This window comes from Pristis pectinata, chromosome 26, assembly GCF_009764475.1.
Source record: "Pristis pectinata isolate sPriPec2 chromosome 26, sPriPec2.1.pri, whole genome shotgun sequence".
In the NCBI taxonomy this organism is placed as follows: domain Eukaryota; kingdom Metazoa; phylum Chordata; class Chondrichthyes; order Rhinopristiformes; family Pristidae; genus Pristis; species Pristis pectinata.
In genome coordinates, this window is record NC_067430.1 from 27,982,331 (window position 1) to 28,003,328 (window position 20,998).

At 45.9% G+C, this 20,998-nt stretch overlaps 1 protein-coding gene across 1 annotated transcript in view; it reads right to left on the bottom strand.

Annotated features, from left to right (window-relative positions):
* Positions 1-20,998, bottom strand: part of noc2l (NOC2-like nucleolar associated transcriptional repressor) — a 171,605-nt gene that overhangs the window by 75,830 nt on the left and 74,777 nt on the right. Inside the window, 1 exon segment of the mRNA XM_052039204.1 lies at positions 14,497-14,608. Within this exon segment, the coding sequence (XP_051895164.1) occupies positions 14,497-14,608 (112 nt within the window).

A 20,998-nucleotide genomic window follows, 5' to 3' on the forward strand; every position in this document is an offset into this window, starting at 1 on the left:
AATGACCCACTCTTCTGTCAGCTACAGTAGGACCCACATTCAAATATACAAAATACTTTAGTGTAATCTGTCAACCATAACCCGGAACAACTACTTCTAATTCTCAGCCAGCACACAAAGCAAAGGAGAAGGACTTCAGATGTGGAAGTCAACACTGCTCCTATCTAACAGAAATAAGGTAGTCTTGTCATGGAGACCAGGTATCATAGACTAGCGAACATCTTCTCCTCTCTCCTGGTCAGAGTACTTTGCAGTCAATGGTGAACTTCTTGAAGTGGTGGTACTGGTGTGCAGCAAGTTCCCACCAATGACAATGCGATAATTACCTGACGATCTGTTTTAGTGAATATTGTCTGAGGAAAGAACACTGTACAGGACTCAAGGGAAAATATCCCTCATTTCTTAAAAGTATAGTGGACCATTTTACACTTTCTAGGCAAACCACCGAGCCTAAGTTAAATGGTGTGTTGATACGATGGCACTTCTAACAGTGCAGCACTCCCTCAGCACTACACTGCACTGTACTGTGTCAGCCTAGATTTTTATACTCAAGTTACTGGAAGCAGACTTGAACTGCCAGCTTTCTGACTCAAAGGCAAGACAGCTGCCCACTGACACCCAACAGAACCGTAACAGAACAAAATTTTAAGACCTGAAATCAAAGTAAGCGCTTTAAATAGTTTGTACAATCCTAGCTCAATGCTTTGGTGTCCGATCCAAATAGGAATTATCATCGGTAGCTCTTTATACATTCCAAGTTACTAAAGCCTTGTGATTCAAAACCGTGTGTATTTTTTTTTGAAAGACAGAGTTTCCATTGCATGTACAATAAACTTAACTGTTAACTTTCCAGCAGTTGAAACTAGTGACACTCATTTATCACGCTGAGTTTTCTGCACAGCCATGGAGAGAAGGAGAGAATATACACTGCATTTGCATGTCTCAAACCGGATTCCTTTGGGAAATTTCCCCCATTGATTCATTCACAGGATGTGGCTGTTGCTGGGCAATGCCCTGGTTTGCTGTCTATTCCTAACTTCCCCTGGGCTAAGGCTTGGCAATTGTGGGTTTTGAGTCATACATACAAGGGCGGGGGGGGGGGGGGGGGTAAACGTGGCAAATGTCCTCCCCTGAAAGACGTTATAGAAATAGATGTGTTCTTGTGACATTCTTGACGATTACCCTAACTGAGACTCGCTTCTCTTAGAAAGAATTCCAGGTTTATTTCATTTATTGAATTTAGATTCCCCAGCTCTTGCAGTGGAATTCAAATTCATGCCTCTGGTTCAATGACCCAAGACGCTGGTTGTTGGTTCGGTATGAAACCAGGACATTATCCTACCCTAGAACGTTGGCAAGAGACTGCCCCCGACTGGCAGCTTCGGTTGGAGAGGACACAGGAGGGTTGAATTAGGAAGTGAGAAAGAAAGGTCACAACCGTACCATGAGTGGCACTTTCAGATGCTGGTGCACAATGAGAGGATAGAGGAGGAAGCTCCTTCAACTGCATTTGATGCCAATACTTGCACCCAAGGTGAAGTGGTCCATTTTCTTGCACAGATATTTCAGTGGGCAAACATGAAAACATAACAACATAAGAAACAGAAGCAGGAGCTGGCTATTTGGCCAACTATCAATTATACCTGGGTGCATTTCCCCTTGGCATTGCACAGGGACCAATTATACACAGCATGAAGAGAACCAATGGCAGCAGGGCAGCAAGCAATGTGTAGATTAGTGAGGAAATAAGAACAGCAAATGCTGGAAACACTCAGCAGCTCAGGCAGCATCTGTGGGGGCAGAACCAGAGTTAACGTTTCAAGTCAATCACCTTCCATTAGAACTAGCAAAAGTTAGGAAACGAGCATGTTTTAAGTTGTAATAAGAGGGATGAGTGGAATGAACAAGGAATGTTTGTGATGGGGGTGGAGACCTAGAGCTTTTGAATGGGAGAGAGGAAGAGTCATTAATCTGAAATGTTAACTCTGTTTCTCTCTCCACAGATGTCGTCTGACCTGCTGAGTATTCCAGCAGTTTCTCTTTTTATGATGAGGTGCTGTTAGTGTTGGCAATAGAGCTCGGTGAAGGCTTGTTAACTGCAGTTGTTTTATGTGGAGGAGGTGTTAAAAAAGTGTGATAAATGAGGACAGAGCAGAGAGGGAAAATTGCTGGATCAGCGACATACTGAATTTACCTGGAAGGAAAGACGACGCCGTTACTCTCAGCACACAACTTAAAAGCAAAGAAAAAATATTTGTTTGCGGGATGTGTTGTCAAGGCGAATTAGGACATTTTTCTTTAGAGATGAAATTGTGTTGTGCAACACTATCAGATGCATATATTAACAAGTTCAAGTAAACCCTGCAGTCTTATTTTAACAGATGTGCTGATCTATTTAAAGTAAAGTTGCACCAGAAAGACTGTCGTAGCTCAAGAACATATGAATAAGGAGCAGGAGTAGGACACTCGCCATTCAATTAGATCTCAGCTGATCTCCATGTTCCTGCCCATCTCTGTTGACTCACCAAGAATCTATCCATTTCTACCTTAAAGATATTCAAGGATTCTGCTTCCTTGGCACTTCAGAACATAGAACATTTCAGCACAGTACAGGCCCTTCGACCCACATGTTGTGCCAACATTTTATCCTGCTCTAAGATCTATATAACCCTTCCCTCCCACATAGTTCCCCATTTCTCGATCATTCATGTGGCTTTCTAAGAGTCTCTTAAATGTCCCTAATATACCTGCCACCACAACATCTGCTGACAGTGCGTTCCACGCACCCACCACTCTCTGTGTAAAAAACTTACCCCTGATATTCCCATCATATCTGCCTCCAATCACCTTAAAATTATGCCCCCTCGTGTTAGCCATTGTCGCCCTGGAAAAAAGTCTCTGACTGTCCACTCGATCTATGCCTCTTATCATCTTGTACACCTCTATCAAGTCACCTCTCATCCTCCTTCTCTCCAAAGAGAAAAGCCCTAGCTCACTCAACCTATCCTTTGAGGAAGAGAGTTCTAAAGATTCCCAAACCTCTGCAAGAGAAGATTTCACCTCATATCTATCTTAAATGGGTGACCTCTTATTCTTAAACAAATAACATTAGGAGAGTCTAGGATCTGAGGGCACAGCCTCAGAATAAAAGGACATCCTTTTAGAACTGAAATGAGGAGGAATTTCTTCAGCCTGCGGGTGGTGAATCTGTGGAATTCGTTGCTACAGAGGCCAAGTCATTGGGGGTACTTAAGGCAGAGATTGATAGCTCCTTGATTGGTGAGCGGGTTGTTACGGGAAGAATGGGGTTGAAAAAACATCACCCATGATTGAGAGATGGGCTGAATGGCCTAATTCTGCTCCTATATCTTATGGTCTAACTCTTCATTTTAGATTCTCTCACAACAGGAAACATCCTCTCCACATCCACCAGGTTATGGTTTGGTCGAGTCCCACTCACACTTCCAATCTCCAGTGGATACAATCTGTGACTATCCAAACTCTCCTCAAACACAATCAAGCCATTCCAGGTACTTGTGCGGTAAAACCTCTCTGAACCACTTCCAATGCACTAACATCCTTCCATAGGGAAAGTAACCAACACCGTACAAAGCACCCCAGCTATGTTGTCACCAAGGGCCTGTATAAATAAAGCCTAACTCTGTATTCTTGTATTCAATTGCATCCCACAATAAACGATAACATTCTGTTAGCTTTACTAATTACTTGCTGTACCCACATACTTGATTTGCAGATCAAGCTTCAGGATAACTCTGCGTCTCAGAGCTCTGCAATCTCTCACCATTTAGATAATGTGCTTCCTTTATACTTCTCCTGCCAACATAGACAATTACATGCTCCTATTTTCATCCCCTTTCCCACATCCACCACACTACCCGCCCCCCACAAGCCCCCTTCACCTCCCCCCCCCCCCGGTTCCATCCACCCACTTCACACCCAAGTTCTACCCTCGCTCAATCTGGTTCCACCTACCGTCCGCCTCTCCCCTAATGGTTTCCCATTCTCACCTCCTTTACTTACCAGAGTCCAGCACTGGTGGTCCTTTCGTGCCCTGCTTATCTCCCTCCAGCAGCCATCTCCTATCTTAGCCCTCCCCGCCCCACCCCCACCTTTAGTTTCCCTTTTCTTCTCTCTCTACCTCCCCCCATCTATCACCCACCTGCCACGGTCTTCCAACTTCAGCCCCCTCACCTCCCCTACCCGGCACAACCTGCCTGTCATCTTACACCCCTCCTCAGTCCACCAATCACCTCGGACTCCTGTCTCACTGCTCCCCTTCCCCTCTCTGTACCGGCCATCTCTCCCCTCCACTCTCAGCCCGGATACAGGGTTTCAACCCAAAACGTCGACAGTTCCTTTCCTCCCAGATGCTTCTCAACCCACCGAGTTCCTCCAGCAGATTGTTTGTTGCTCCAGATTCCAGCATCTGCAGTCACTTGTGTCATAATTACACACTTCCCAGGCACGGCAGTGTACCGGTTAGCGTAACGCTATTACAGCGCCAGCGACCCGGGTTCAATTCCAGCCGCTGTCTGTAAGAAGTTTGTATGTTCTCCCCGTGTCTGCGTGGGTTTCCTCCGGGTGCTCCGGTTTCCTCCCACATTCCAGAGACGTACGGGTTAGGAAGTTGTGGGCATGCTATGTTGGCGCCGGAAGCTTGGCGACACTTGCGGGCTGCCCCCAGAACACTCTATGCAAAAGATGCATTTCACTGTGTGTTTCGATGTACGTGACTAATAAAGAAATCTTATCTTATTCTCCATTTGCCAGATCTTTTCCCACAGACTTAGTGATATTCTTGTGTCCCCTTCACAATGTATTAAAATGAATACTAACCAACATCTTTCCAAGGGCATTGAGGGACGGGCAGTAAATGCTGGTCCTACCAGTGATGCCCATATTGCACGAATGAATGAACTTTGTTTTAAATCATGTACTAAGCATACAGATGTTGGCTTCTCTTCCAGATATGGTTCATTATTTCCATTGTAAAATACATGAACAGTCAGAAAATTGGAAGGGACTCTGTTCTCAAAAGACAATGTGACATTGTGTTGGTGTAAAAAAAGCACACCAAATGATTAATATTGGGTGTTTCTTTGTGATTTTACTCAAAAACAAAATGCATGAAAGAATTTAATAGGCTGGACCATTCACTGAAGGCGAGCCGCCCCACTCACCAGCCACCTGGACTAGCTGCTCTTCTACCATGGTCCATGGGTCAATCCTCCTCCAGATCTCCAAGTCTCCAGGTTTGTTAGTAAGTTTGTAGATGACACTAAAATTGGTGGTGTCGTTGACAGTGAAAACGCTCATCGGGATTTACAGAGGTTGATCAGCTGGGTAAGTGGGACGAGGAATGGCAAATGGATTTTAACTTGGATAAATCTGAGATGTTGCATTTTGGGAAGACAAATAAGGGTAGGACCTTCACGGTAGGGTCCTGGGGAGAGTTGCAGAACAGAGGGACCTAGAAGTACATGGTTCCCTGAAAGTGGTGTCGCAGGTAGACAGTGTGGTGAAGGAGGCTTTTGCCATGCTGGCCTTTATCAGTCAGGGCACTGAGTACAGAAGTTGGGATGTTATGTTGCAGTTGAACAAGACGTTGGTGAGGCCACGTTTGGAATACTGTGTTCAGTTTTGGTCACCCTGCTATAGGAAAGATGCCATTAAGCTGGAAAGGGTGCAGAGGGGATTTATGAGGATGTTGCTAGGAGTCAAGGGACTGAGTTATGGAGAGAGGTTGAGCAGGTTGGGACTTTTTTCATTGGAGTGTAGGTGAATGAGGGATGATCTTACAGAGGTGTATAAAATCATGAGGGGCATAGACTGAGTGAATGTGCATAGGTTTTTTTTCCCAGGGTTGGGGAATTAAGAACTAGAGGGCACAGGTTTAAGGTGAGAGGGGAAAGATTTAATAGGAACCTGAGTGACAACTTTTCACCCAGAGGGAGGTCAGTATAATGGTTGAGGCAGGTACAATAACAAGATTTAAAAGACAATTGGACAGGTACACGGATAGGAAAGGTTTAGAGGGATTTGGGCCAAATGTGGGCAAATGGGCATTTCGGCTGGCATGGACCAGTTGGGCTGAAGGCCTGTTTTCTGTGTTGTAAGACCTCATGACTCCAAGCCACTGTTGGTCTGCCTCCACTGATAGCTGTGGGGTGGTCTCAGTGTTATTCCCATTACAAATTCCAGAGCCTAATTTAATCACTCTGAATGCAGAAAAACCTGGAGGTTTTAAACTGGGCTGTAACTGGTGAAAACCCACTTCCCAGCTGCAATCGTCATCAGCCAGCCCCAACACCCGACACTCAACTGGGAGTGAGAGTTACTGACATGGAACGGTACAGCACAGGAACAGGCCCTTTGGCCCATGATGTTGTGCCAATCTAATTAAATTAGTACCCAACTAAACTAATCCCTTCTGTCTACACAATGTCCATATCCCTCTATTTTCTGCACATCCATCTGCCTATCTAATGAGCCTCTTGAACACTTCTACTGTATTTGTCTCCCCACCACCCCTGGCAGTGCATTCCAGGCACCCACCACTCTGTGTGTAAAAAAAACTTGCCCCACACATCTCCTTTGAACTTACCCCCTTTCACCTTAATAGCATCCCCTCTGGTATTAGACATTTTGACCCTGGGGACAAAGATACCGACTGTCTACCCTATCTACACCTCTCATAATTTTATAAACTTCTATCAGGTCTCCCCTCAGCCTCCGCCGCACCAGAGAAAACAACCCAAGTTTGTCCAACCTCTCCTTACAGCACATGCCCTCTAATCCAGGCAGCATCCTGGTAAATCTCTGCATCCTCTCCAGACCGAAATGGAGTGAGCTACATCACTGGAAAGGCATCAGTGTGGAGATGTGTTGCCTGTTCTGTGGCACTGACTTAATTGTGACCATTAAAAGCAGAGGCAGCCACATCACAGCACCAGGAGTGTTCCTGCTTTTACATTCTGCTTGAGTTATGAGGAGAGACTGGACAGGCTGGGGCTGTCTTCCCTGGAGTGACGGAGGCTGAGGGGTGGCCTTATAGAGGTTTATAAAATCACGAGGGGAGTAGATAGAATAGACAGAGTCTTCTTCCCAGGATAGGGGAGTCTAAATCTAGGGGGTATAGGATTCAGAAGAGGAGGGAAAGATTTAAAGGGGATCCAAGGGGCAAGTTTTCCACACAGAGGGTGGTGGGTATCTGGAACGAGCTGCCAGAGGAAGTGGTAGAGGCGGGTACGATTATGACATTTAAAAGACATTGGGACAAGTACATGGATAGGGAAGGTTTAGAGGGACGTGGGCCAAACATTAGCTTAGATTGGCAGCTTGGTCAGCATGGACAATTAGGCCAAAGGGCCTGTTTCCATGTTGTATCTCCACGATAAGATAAGATTTCCTTACTAGTCCCCGCAAGTGTCGCCACACTTCTGACGTCAACATGGCGCGCCCACAACTTCCTAACCCGTACGTCTTTGGAATGTGGGAGGAAACCGGAGCACCCGGAGGAAACCCACGCAGACACGGGGAGAACGTACAAACTCCTTACAGACAGCGGCCGGAATTGAACCTGGGTCGCTGGCACTGTAAAGCATTATACTAACCACTACACTACCGTGCCTGCCCGTATAACTGTCCATTGAGTAAATGGACACTATTGTGCCCATCAACGGGAAGGACTCTGACTTTGGTGGGTTGGAACGAGGAGAGTATTAGCAGCCTGTTAGCAACGCACATCCTCTCCATTACCACGAGCACCACCTACCATCCTTCTCGTGCACTTTTGCACCATTGTTTGATCAGGTAGTGAGCTGTTTGACGAACAAAGTGGGTAGATAAGAACTTCTTTTTAAACTCCACAATAGAGAAAAAGGTAACCACTCGAGTTGCAGGGCACAGCAGAAGCTGTGGGGTGGGAGGTGGCTTATGGCTTGGGCAGCACTGATGTCAGGTGAAGAGGGAAGTGGGTCACGTCAAGAGAAACTAGAAGCTGAAAAGAGGGAAGAGGCGATGTGGCGGATGCATTGGCCATCTCAGGAAAGGAACTGACAGTCTAACATGTGATAGCAAGAACACACAGTATTCTTGTAGCCTACAATCCACAGGTGAAGAAGCTAGAAGTTCAGAAATAGAAAGAGACTCAGCAAGTCAGGCAGCATCTGTGGAGAGAGAAACAGCTCGGGGTTCAAGTTGAAAACCCTCGGTCAGAACTGGGAAGCGGAGAACACAAGTTGCAGAACAGGTGAGGGAGGGAAGGATAGGACAAAGGAAATACCTCTGATAGAGTGAGACCAGGATTGCCAGGGAGATAAGTGGTGCAGGGCGTCCAGTCGACGAGTTAATGGGGGTAGTTAGAGAAAATAAACAACAGATATTTACATTCCTCTCTTCCTCAGTCTCTTAACTGCCCTCATTTTATCAGTTAAGAGAGTGAGAGAAAGAGGAATGTAAAAGCTGTGAAATGCAGGGCAGTGGAACGTGCCCAGCAAGTCAGGCTGTGCTAATGGAGAGGAGGAAACACTCCCCTCACTTCGCCTAACAAGCCCTTTAAGAATTTTGTAGGTTTTGACGAGACCTCCTCTCTACTAAAAAATAACGAAAGGTATTTGACCTGAAATGTTAACTCAATTCCTCTATCTACTGAAACTGCCTGACCTGCTGAGAAGAACATAGATCAGTACATCCCGGGAACAGGCCCTTCAGCCCACGATGTCTGTGCCGAACACGATGCCAAATTAAACTATATCTCTTCTGCCTGTACATGATCCAAATCCCTCCATATTCATGTGTCTATGTAATAACCTCTTAAACCCCACTATCGCATCTGCGACACATCTGAGATTTTCCAGCATTTTCTGTTTTTTATTGCTCTGGTTGGGTACATGCACTGGCTGAAATTAAGATTGTGTACACTGAGAGATGTGGGAATTGGGCAGGAAAGTAAAACGCCTGGTATAAGATCAGCCGCGATCTAACTGGATGGAGGTACAGGTCTGCGGTCCGTCTGGCCTGTAACTATGGAATTCCCACCACCATCCCAGAACTTTATCTGGGATTGCTCGCAAAGGGTAAAGAGCAGGAAGGTCTGAGACCTCAGCAGATGGTGGAGATGCAGGTTTGAAGTGTGAGAAAGAGAGAGAGCGAGAGCGGGCGAACTAACCAGTAACCCACAGAAAGGCGTGCTCAAGCTCAGAGTGGAAATCCGCTGAAGGAGTTAACGGGGTTTCGAGAGGACTGGAAAATTTTTAAAAGGCACCAACTAAAACAACTCAGGATGCAGCGATTAAAATCAAAAACAAAATCAATCACAAACACATAAAGGTTTCGGGGTCCACAACCCACGGGCGGACTGAAAATAAAAAAAGAATCTTGAGCGCATCGGATGTGGTATGAGCTGTGGAAGTCAAGAGGAAGCAGAGGGCGGCTAGTCTGAGCCGTACGGTATGCACCCCACCGCGTTACACGGAAACACGTTACCTCGAAAAGGCACGAGGAGACGAAGAAAATAATGCACAACACTGTTGCCAATTAAACAGGCAAACATCTTGAGCAGAGGAAGGAAGGAAGCGTCAGGCAATGCAAGTCTAAGTGAGAGGGGCGCTAATGCATGTTGCCGCCTCTCACAGACCCACAGGATGTGGGCTCTTGCAGTGCACAGAGCGAGGAAACCGCACAACACAGTCGTCAACAGTGTCCGGTTACTGGAGCACGTATGGAAGGCAAAGCTGACCGCTGGCGTTAACAGCAGCGGCTCCCTTACGCTTGCTTCTTCCCTTCTCACTTAGCTTGACGCTGAACTTCCCGCCCTCCCCCTCGCTGATGTTCCCACAGTCACTGAAAGTCATGCCCCGCAGAACGAGAAACATCGATGGGTGGAAGCACAGTCCAAGGCTTGGACCCTCTGGTTGAAACCAACAAAAAGTAACAAAGAGAAAGAAACAAGAATATTAGTGGTGATGTATTTTTGGGATCAGAACACGAGAAATCCCTGCGTGACCACATGCACTAACATGCGATAAGGTAGCACATGCACTCATAACCCTGCTTCTGTTATTTGGCTCCATGGAAGTCAGAGGTGGAGCACTATACCCAGTCACCGCGCATTTACCAGAAGTGGTCAGGGATGGACTTCCACCTGGATGCTCTCATGGCAAACTTACACCAGTTCGAACATTGCACAGTACAGCACAGGAACAGGCCCTTCGGCCCACGATGTCTGTGCTAAACACGATGCCAAATTAAACTAAATCTCTTCTGCCTGCACATGGTCCTCGTCCCTCCATTCCCTGCATATTCACGTGTCTATCTAACAGCCTCCTGAACGCCTTTATCGTATCTATTCCCACCACTATCTCTGGCAGCCTGTTCCAGGCACCCACCGCTCTCTGCGTAAAATAAAACTTGTTTCACAAATCTTTAGACTTTCCTCCTCTCACCTTAAATGCATGTCCTCTAGTACTTGACATGCAGTTAAGCATAGATCTTGGAGATAATGGCCCAAGTTACAAACATACTCGAACCTTTTCCCAATAACCCTGTAAACAAGAACACTTCATGTAGACCCCTAGTTAACTTCCAATGAAAATTGATTCTGCCACTTTCTCTAGCAGTGTATTCCTGATCTCAAGAACCTTCCATGTCAAGGAATTTCTCAGTTCTCCCCCAGCTCGTTTCCAAATTTTTTTAAACCCATGACCTCCAGTTATTATCCTATGTGACTAAGGGAATGGTTCTACAATCCTTATTGTCCAGAAACCTCTCATCTTGAGTATCCCTTAATGTCTTCTGCCTGAAGGACCCCAGTCTCAGCTTATATATCAGACCTCGACTCAAGAGGTCTTGCAAACTTCCAAAGTACACCGCCTCTATCAGTCACTGGATTCAGTCCAAATTCGGGAAGATTATTAGGCTCATGCTCTGGATTTGACAATCAGAGGAAATTGCATCTCTTACCCACTCTATCAAATCCCTGCTGTGTTTTAGACTTATGTTACATCAGTTACTTTTTAAGGCAAGTGCAGAGCAAACATGGGAGTGTGTGCTGAGCGGGGAAGGGAATTGGGGGTGGAGGGTTTGGGAGATCCAGAGGATGAAGGAGCAAAACAATGTTGTTGGAAGTTTTAAGGTGGGGAGGACTGAGGCTTGGGAGGAGAGGGGTGGGGAATGTTGGCAACCTCTTTGAAAATACCAGCCATGCCACTTTTAATATCAAAGAGGGGGCAGGGAGACAGGGAGTCTGATGAGCAGCCAGTGGATGGTAACTCTAACACTGAAGACTTGATACCAGCCTGCTGAGGATGGGATCATGCGTGAAAGTTACATCTAACACCCCCCTCATCACAGTCCGTAAGCTGAAGGAAAAGGTCACTATGGGCGGTGGGTTTCCAAACTAAATTGTTCCCCAAATGTGTCCAAAACTGTGCAGTACAATTATTTCTCAGTCATAACAAAAGTTTTGCCTTTCCTCATTCTTCCTACCAAAATGCATCACTTCAACCTTTTCCGTTAAATTTCACCCACCGTCAGACCACCTACTCGTTCAATATCCACTTAAAGGCTATCACTACCCTCAGTTTACCACATTTCCCAATTTTGCATCATCTGCAAATCTTGAGAGCAGTCCTCTGTACAATCAAGTTGAAGATATAAAAATATCGGATAACAATATCCAAGTTCTTACCCTCGAGAACCTACACCTTCCTTAAAGTCCGAAAACAATCTCAGAGGGTCAGGCAGCATCTCTGGAGGGAAATATACAGTCAACATGTCGGGTGAAACATCGATTGTCCATTTCCCTCCACAGATGCTGCCTGACCCGCTGAGTTCCTCCAGCATCTTGTGTGTTGCTCCATCTGCAGTCTCTTGTGTCTCCAAAAACAATCTATCGGCACAACTCACACTGTTGCTGCCCCTCTTGTTCCTGGGGGCTTCTATTCTGTTGCCAAGTTTATTATGTGGCAGATCACCATAGACCTTGTACAAGTCCACAACGTCTTCATCAATCCTCTATACCATCTCCAGAAAATTCCATTAAGTTACTTAAACTTGTTTAAAACGGAAATTAGTCAAGTCGAGTTTGTGGTAATGTGCACAAGTACGGTGAGGTACAGGTACAATGAAAAACTTGCTTGCAGCAGCATCACAGACAACACACAGAATATACATTATACATAAAATGATACCATACAGTGAAAAAAACTGTGCAAAAGCACATTAGTGCAAAAAAACCCAAAGAATTTCTTCTCTCAGAGGGCTGGAAACTTTTGGAAATCTATTCGTCAGAGAGCTGGAGAGTCTGAATCACTGGATACGTTCGAGGAGGAGAGATCTGGGATCTCTAAGGAAAGCGGCAGGAAAGTGGAGCAACTCGGCTGTGATCTAATTGAATGCAGAAGAGGTTCAAGGGGCCGAATGGCCCACTCCCACTCCTTATGAAGCCACAGATGTAGAGCTGGGTTAATCTGCAGCACTGGTCCAAGTTAAATCACAGCCAAGGGGACATGGACAAAAGCCAGCAAACTACAAACCCTACAGAGTTCTGGAGAGCAGCAGAAGCCAATACCTCAGAGGTACAACATGCTGCAACGCAACTGTACTGCATAAACAGTTACCAAAAGCATTGCGACACACTGCAGTTTGCCACCAGCTTCTCAAGGCTGAACAATTAATGCAGTCTCACCACATCTCACGAGAAAACATAAATAAACCCACTCAATTTCTTTCGAATGTCCACATACTTCCCCTCCCACGACGGAACCCTGTTCTGCTATCGCAACACATTTACTGCTGTGATTAGCGCTGGCTGCAGAATATTGAGGTTGACAGTCATACTGAGGTTGCTGGCTTTGGAACAAACAAAGCTGAGAAGAGAGTTAATTGTGGCTTAGACAGGGTGTACCGTTCCCTCAGCAGACAAGGCAATGACCAGGACCACAGGTTTAAAGTTATTATAGAGTCATACAGCACGGAAACAGGCCCTTCAGCCCAACTGGTCCACGCCGACCAATATGTCCACCTAAGCTAGTCCCATTTGCCCGCATTTGGCCCATATCCCTCTAAACCTTTTCTATCCGTGTACCTGTCCAAGTACCTTTTAAATGTTGTTAATGTACCTGCCTCAACCACTTCCTCTGGTAGCTCATTCCATATTCTAACCACCCTCTGGGTGAAAAAGTTGCCCCTCAGGTTCCTATTAAATCTCTCCCCTCTCACCTTAAACCTATGCCCTCTAGTTCTTGATTCCCCAACCCTGGGAAATAAGACTGTGCCCATTCACCCTACATATGCCCCTCATGATTTTATACACCTCCATAACAGCACCTCTCATTATTGGTTGAAGGATTTCAGCAGAGCTGCCTATAATCTGATAAATGGTCCCAGACCTGAAATGTTAAGTTTCTTTATCCACAGATGCTGCTCGACCTGCTGAGCATTTCCAGCATTTTCTGTTTTTATATTAGATTTCCAACATCTACACCTTTTTTTTGATTTTCCTTACGGAGTACAATCTATTGTTCATTCACAGGATGTTGGGGGGTGGGGTCTGAAACTCACAGCTTGAGAGTGTAGTGGAGGGAGACACCCTCACCGCATTTACGAAGTACCTGAATGGACATCTGATGTTCTTTAACCTGCAGGGCCACGAAATGGGAATCGTGATGGTATCAGTCTGAGTCCCTTATGACTATCACTGCCTCCTTCAACTTTGACGTTGCTGTACACCTCCCTCAACTGTAAGTGCACAGAGTGTGCAGAGACAGTTCAGAAAATGGAGAACACTTAGAAATGATCCAAAGTCCAGGGAATGCTAAAGCAAATAAGACAGATACGTTTAAGGGGAGATGGAACAAGCAAATGAGGGAGAAGGGCATAAAGGGTCACACTGATCGACTTGGAGAGGTAAACAATGGAGAAGGCTTGAATGGAGCAGAAAAGCTGGCAGTGACTGGTTGGGCCAAATGGCCAGTTTGTGTTCTATATCTATGTAGTCCCATGAAAATGTAGTATCATTCATTCTGCAAATGCTGTCGGCCCGTTACCTGGTCAACTAGGTGAAAGACACATTGAATGGCACCCTGGTGGTAATGACATCCAATATATAATAGCCTTGGCAAATTAACTCAACTAACTCCTTTTCCCAGGGTTGGGGAATCAAGAACTAGAGGGCATAGGTTTGAGGTGAGAGCAGAAAGATTTAATAGGAACCTGAGGGGCAACTTTTCTACACAGAGGGTGGTGCGTAGATGGAATGAGCTGCCAGAGGAAGTGGTTGAGGCAGGTACAGTAACAACATTTAGCAGATACTTGGACACGTACATGAATAGGAAAGGTTTAGTGGGATATGGGCCAAATGTGAGCAAATGGGACTGGTTTGAATGGGAATCTTGGTCGGCATGGACCAGTTGGGCCAAAGGGCCTGTTTCTGTGCTGTATAACTTATGAATCAGAATCAGGATTGAGGCTTACCTCGAGCAGGAAAGGTGTCACCGGGATAAAGGTTCTGGTGCAGTCGGAGAGCAGTATCAGCGCTCGAACACAGTGCAGTCGAAGAGGATAGTAACGAGGTGTGGGTAACAACCTGAAAAACAAGTTCAAGGCATAAAATAACTGCTTCTGCTTCGCATCAAATTATTTATCTAATCAGCACGCACAGTCCTCTACGTTCTACTGAAAATGAAAAGTAGACCTGCTTCAAGTCAGCAGGTATGTGGGATGGCCAAATTGTTTTCGAACCCTATTTTCACTAAAATTCATCATCTGTTGATTTCATACCTTTTATTAACTACTGCCCCTGGAGGTTTCCAGATTTAATTTGTAGTGCAGTGTACTAGTAAGGGACAAGGCGATAACATGGGATTTAATTCAATATTTGACTGAACACTAAGAATTGTCATTTCCATTCAATAACAGGTGTCCTTATATTGGTTCAGTCCCTCCAGTGGCTTTACCGTAGGACGCAAACTGATCTACGCCAATCCCTCTGTTGGTTGTGATATGTATAAATGACTTGGAAGAAAACGTGGACGGGTGGGTTAGTAAGTTTGCAGATGACAGAAAGATTGGTGTTGTTGTGGACAGTGTAGAAGGTTGCCAAAGGATACTGTGGCATATAGATCAGTTGCAGATATGGGCAGAGAAATGGCAGATGGAGTTTAATCCAGCCAAGTGTGAGGTGTTGCACTTTTGGAGATCAAACATAAAGGGAAAGCACACAGTTAATGGCAGAGGGATCTTGGGTTCCAAGTCCATAGCTCCCTGAAAGTGGCCGCGCAAGTTAATAGGGTGGGAAAGGAGGTGTATGGATGCTTGCCTCTATTAGTCAATGCACTGAGTTCAAGAGTCAGGAAATTTGTTGCAGCTTTATAAAACTCTAGTTACACTGCATATGGAGTATTGCATTCAATTCTGGTCACCCCGTATAGGAAGGATGTGGAGGCTTTGGAGAGGGTGTAGAAGAGGTTTTCCAGGATGCAGCCTGGATTACAGGGAATGTGCTATAAGGAGAGGTTGGACAAACTTGGGTTGTTTTCTCCAGAGTGGCGGAGGGTGAGGGGGGACCTGATAGGTTTATGAAATTATGCGAAGCATAAATAGAGTAGAAAGCCGGTATCTTTCTCCCAGGGTTGTAATGTCTACTACTAGAGGCCATGCATTTAAGGTGAGAGGGGGCAAGCTTTTCACAGAGAGAGTGGTGGGTGCCTGGAATTAACTACAAGGGTGGTAGTGATGGAGGCAGATACGATAGAGGTGCTGAAGAGGCAACAACACATTGATGCAATCACGAAGAAGGCACGCCAGCAGCTCCACTTCGTTAGGAGTTTGAGGAGATTCGGTGTGTTACCAAAGACTCTTACAAAATTTGTACAGATGTACGGTGGAGAGCATCCTGACTGGTTGCGTCACTGCCTGGTATGGAGGCTCCAATGCACAGGATCACAAGAGGCTGCAGAGGGTTGTAGACTCAGCCAGCTCCATCACGGGCACAACCATCCCCACCATCGAGGACATCTTCAAGAGGCGGTGCCTCAAGAAGGCGGCGCCTCAAGAAGGCGGCATCCATCATCAAGGACCCTCACCATCCAGGACACAGCCTCTTCTCATTACTACCATCAGGGAGGAGGTACAGGAGCCTGAAGACCCAAACTCAAAGATTCAGGAACAGCTTCTTCCCCTCCGCCATCAGATTTCTGAACGAGCCATGAACACTACCTCGTTATTCTTTTATAATGCACTATTTCATTTTGTAATTTATAGATGTTTATATCTTTGCACTGTACTGCTACCGCAAAACAACAAACTTCACGTCATATGTCAGTGATAACAAATTTGATTCTGATTCTTAGACAGGCACACGAATGTGCAGGGAATGGAGGGATATGGATCATTTGCAGGCAGAAGGTGTCATTGACTTAAACAGTTCATAACAACATCGTGGGCCAAAGGGCCTGTTCCTGTGCTGTACTGTTCTATGTCTCCTGACAGCGTTGCTCCACACGGACCAACGATAGGCAGGAGGGTTCACTGTAGCACTGTTGATGGATGATTTAACCTTGAACTGGCTCTACATTAGTCCTCATCACCTCCCTGACGAAATGCAAAAACCAATACCCAACCACATCAGTTAATGGAAGCAACAAGTGAAATCTATATAGCAGCTATACCATGAAAACCCCAGCAAGGGACTGCCCAGTGTCTTCAAAGTAAATACCCTGCTGATTAAAAGTGCACTCCACTTACATGAACCCCGCTTTCCTAGTCATGAGCACATAGGGGAAATTGGATCAGCTGCAATTATTCTCACTGGAGTGTAGGAGTGTGAGGTTTATAAAATTATGAGGGGTATAGGTAGGATAGAGAGAGTCTTTTTCCCAAGGCAGGGAGTCTAGAACTAGAGGGCACAGGTTGAAGGTGAGGGGAGAAAGGAGATTTGACGGGCAAGTTTTTTTCCCCACACAGAAGGCGGTGATTATCTGGAACGAGCTGCCAGAGGTGGTGGTGGAGGCAGCAGATATAATTACAATGTTTCAGAGGCATTTTGACAGGTACATGGATAGGGAGGGTTTACAGGGATACGGGCAAATGCGATTAGCATAGATAGCCATCACGGTCAGCATGGATGAGGTGGGCCAAAGTTTCGATGTAACAGGAGCACGGGTAAGCCATTCAGCCCCTTGTGTCTGCTCCAACATTCAAGAAGATCATGGCGTATCATCTACCTCAGCAACAACTTCCCTGCAGGAATTCCATACTCCTCAGTTCCCTTAATATCCAAAAAAAACCTCTATCAATCTCCATCCTGAATATCCTCACTGTCTGAACCTCCACAGCCCTCATGGGCAGAGAATTCCAAAGACTGCCCGCACTGGGTGAAGAAATTTCTTCTCATCTTAGTCCTGAATGGCTGACCCCATATTTTGAGACTGTGACCCCTGGTTCTAGACTCAGCAGCAGGGAAACATGCATATCCATCTTAAAAAGCCCTGCAAGAATGTTGTACATTTCAATGTGATCACCTCTATTGGCAGGCACTGTAGTGTAGCTGTTAGTTTAACGCTATTACACAGCCAGCGACCCGAGTTCAATTCCAGCCGCTGTCTGTAAGAAGTTTGTATGTTCTCCCCGTGTCTGCGTGGGTTTCCTCCGGGTGCTCCGGTTTCCTCCCACATTCCAAAGACTTACAGGTTAGGAAGTTGTGGGCATGCTATGTTGGTGCCGGAAGCGTGGCAACACTTGCCGGCTGCCCCCAGAACACTCTATGCAAAGATGCATTTCGCTGTGTGTTTCAACGTACATGTGACTAATAAAGATATTTTATCTTATCATTGTTCTAAACTCAATTTGTCTATGACAAACACGTGTTTCTGAGCATTTCACAGTCAGTACATTACAGGTAACTCCTGCATTATGGTAGTGGGAGAGTTGCGTTCCAAGAAAATGGTCTGTTTTGCGATTTTCCGTAATGCTATCTGCGCATGTTCTAAGAAATGTGAGTTGAAAAAAATGTTCTGAGTTGATTTACTTTTTTTTAAGTAAATCAACTTTTTTCGAGAGCGAATTTTATTCCGTATCTCAGATTTTTGGGTGGTGAATTCTGCAAGGGCACATTTCCATAACTTAAAAGGCCATAACAAGGGGGTTGCCTGTACTTAGTGAACAAAAGCAAAACATGGCTTATGTCAGAAATGTGAAATAAAAACACATAAATTCTCAGCAGGTCAGACAGCACCTGCAGAGAGTGAATCAGAGTTAATGTTGTCAGGGTGAGGAAATGTTAGCTGTTTCCCTCTCCATGATGTTGCTAACCTACTGATTACTGGCAAACTCATGACTATACACGGGAACTCAGTAACGAGACTGCACGTGGCAAATACCCACAGCCAACAATGAAGTGAACTGCTGGCTAAACTGGAGACAACAGAGACCGCAGACGCTGGAATCTGGGGCAACAAACAATCTGCTGGAGGAACTCAGTGGGTCGAGCAGCATCTGTGGGGGGAAGGAATTGTTGACGTTTCGGGTCGGAACCCTGCATCAGAAGCGTCAACAGTTCTATCTCCCCCCTCCATCCCCCACCCAACCCCCCCCCCCCCCCCCCCCCTCCCCCCCCCCACAGATGCTGCTTGACCCGCTGAGTTCCTCCAGCAGATTGTTTGTTGCTAGCTTCCAGGACACTTGGAGAAACTCCCATGCTATGAAGGCATCCGACACTTGCAGCAGCCCCTCAGTTCTGCACTGAAACGTCCCCCGAGAGAGGTTTGACCACCCCCCCCACTACCTACTGACTCAGAGTCAAGAGATGAGCATCACTTGGATCACTTGTGCAATAGACTTCACCACCAAAACTATATGACGACACATTCTATTATGTTAACAAGATGATTCAGTGCCAGTGTTTATCCAGCTTCAGCATATCATTTAAATAAAGTAAAATTATAAATAATTCGAAGGAAGGACAAGTGGAACCTTTTCCTCAAATGACAAATTGCCAGAAAAAGAGGAACGAATTACAGAAAATGTGGTTCCGATGAAGGGACCTGACACAGTAACTCTGTTTCTCTTCCCTCAAATGCTGGAGATGCTGAAAATCTGAGCCAAAAGCAGATAATGCTGGAAATACCCAGCAGGTTAGGCAGCATCTGGGGGAGGGAGAGAAAAAGAGTTAACATATGAGGTCAGCGATCAATTCCAATGAAAGGTCATTGACCTGAAATATTAATGCTGTTTCTCTTTCTGTGGATCCTGCCCGAGTATCTCCAGCTTTTACTCCTTTCAGAATGTTGAGAGACAGAGGAGATTAAGAGATTTCTTTGTTAGTCACGTGTACATTGAAACACACAGTGAAATGCATCTTTTGCGCAGAGTGTTCTGGGGGCAGCCTGCAAGTGTCGCCACGCTTCCGGCGCCAACATAGCATGCCCACAACTTTCTGACCCTTATGTCTTTGGAATGTGGGAGGAAACCGGAGCACCTGGAGGAAACCCACGCAGACACAGGGAGAACATACAAACTCCTTACAGACAGCAGCCGGAATTGAACACAGGTCGCTGGCGCTGTAATACCTTATGCTAACCGCTACACTACTGTGCCTGCCCACATTCTGCTTCATCCAACAAGAGGAAAGTTTCTTTTATCAAACATTGTCTTCTTCTGAGACCAGATTTAAAGACTCACCTTGCTGCAGAGCTGTTCAGCAAAGAAAGCATTCAGAGATTAGACCAGCCCAACCCAGGACCCATTCATGACAATCCCATACATGCATTCATATGAACCTTACTTCTCAAATCACTCCATGGCCTTGCAACCACCTCTCTTTCCCTCTAACCTCACCAACCCTACAAACCCTCAGGGATCTCCTCCTTCCACCCGTTTCTTGCGTGGGCTGGATTATACTGCCCAGCCTCTGGCCTCCCTGTCTTCAGCTCCCCAGGTCCTGCCCTCTGCTTCCATTGAACATACGAGATAAGAACAGTAAGCCATTCAAGCCCCTTCAATGAGATCATAGTTTTTCTACTACCTCAAAATCCTTTTCCTTTCCTTTCCTCATATTCCATGATTCCTTTGATACCCAAAAATTTACTGATCTCAGTTTGGAATGCAATCAGTGACTGAGCCTCTGCTGCTGTTTGGAGTAGAGAATTTCAAAGATTCACCACTCTCGGTAATATTTCTCTTCATTCAAGTCCTCAATGACCTCCTCCTTTACTTTGAGACTGTGACCTCTAATTATAGACACTCCACCCAGAGGAACCTCCTCCCCACTTATCTCCTGTCAAGCCCTCTGAGAATTCTGTGTGTTTCAATGAGGTCACCTCTCGTTCTTCTGGAGGATAGTGGCCTAGTCCATTCAAAAATGAAAAGCATTTGTACTGATGAAGGGAATTCAACCTGAAACCAAACCGTTTCTCTCTCCACAGATGCTGCCTGACCTGCTGGGTGTTTCCGGCATTCTTTGCTTTTAGATATCTTTATTAGTCACATGTACTTCGAAACACACAGTGAAATGCATCCCAGTCTAATCAACCTGTTTCATTTGATAGATCAGTCATCCCAGAAACTGGTCTGGTGAATCGTCACCACACTCCCTCTGTGGCAAGTATAACCTTCATAAGAAAGTCTAAAACTATACACAGTACTCAGGTATGTTGTTGCAAAAACCCAATATAACTGCAGTAACGCACCCTCACTCCTTTACATAAATCCTTTTGCAATAATGGCCAGCCTGTCATTTGCTCCCTAATTGTCTGTAGGCACAGTGGTGTAGCAGTTAGCATAATGCTTTACAGCGCCAGCGACCCGGTTTCAATTCCTGCCGCTGTCCGTAAGGAGCTTGTATGTTCTCCCCGTGTCTGCATGGGTTTCCTCCGGGTGCTCCGGTTTCCTCCCACATTCCAAAAGACGTAGGGGTTAGGAAGTTGTGGGCGTGCTATGTTGGCACCGGAAGCGTGGCGACACTTGCGGGCTGCCCCAG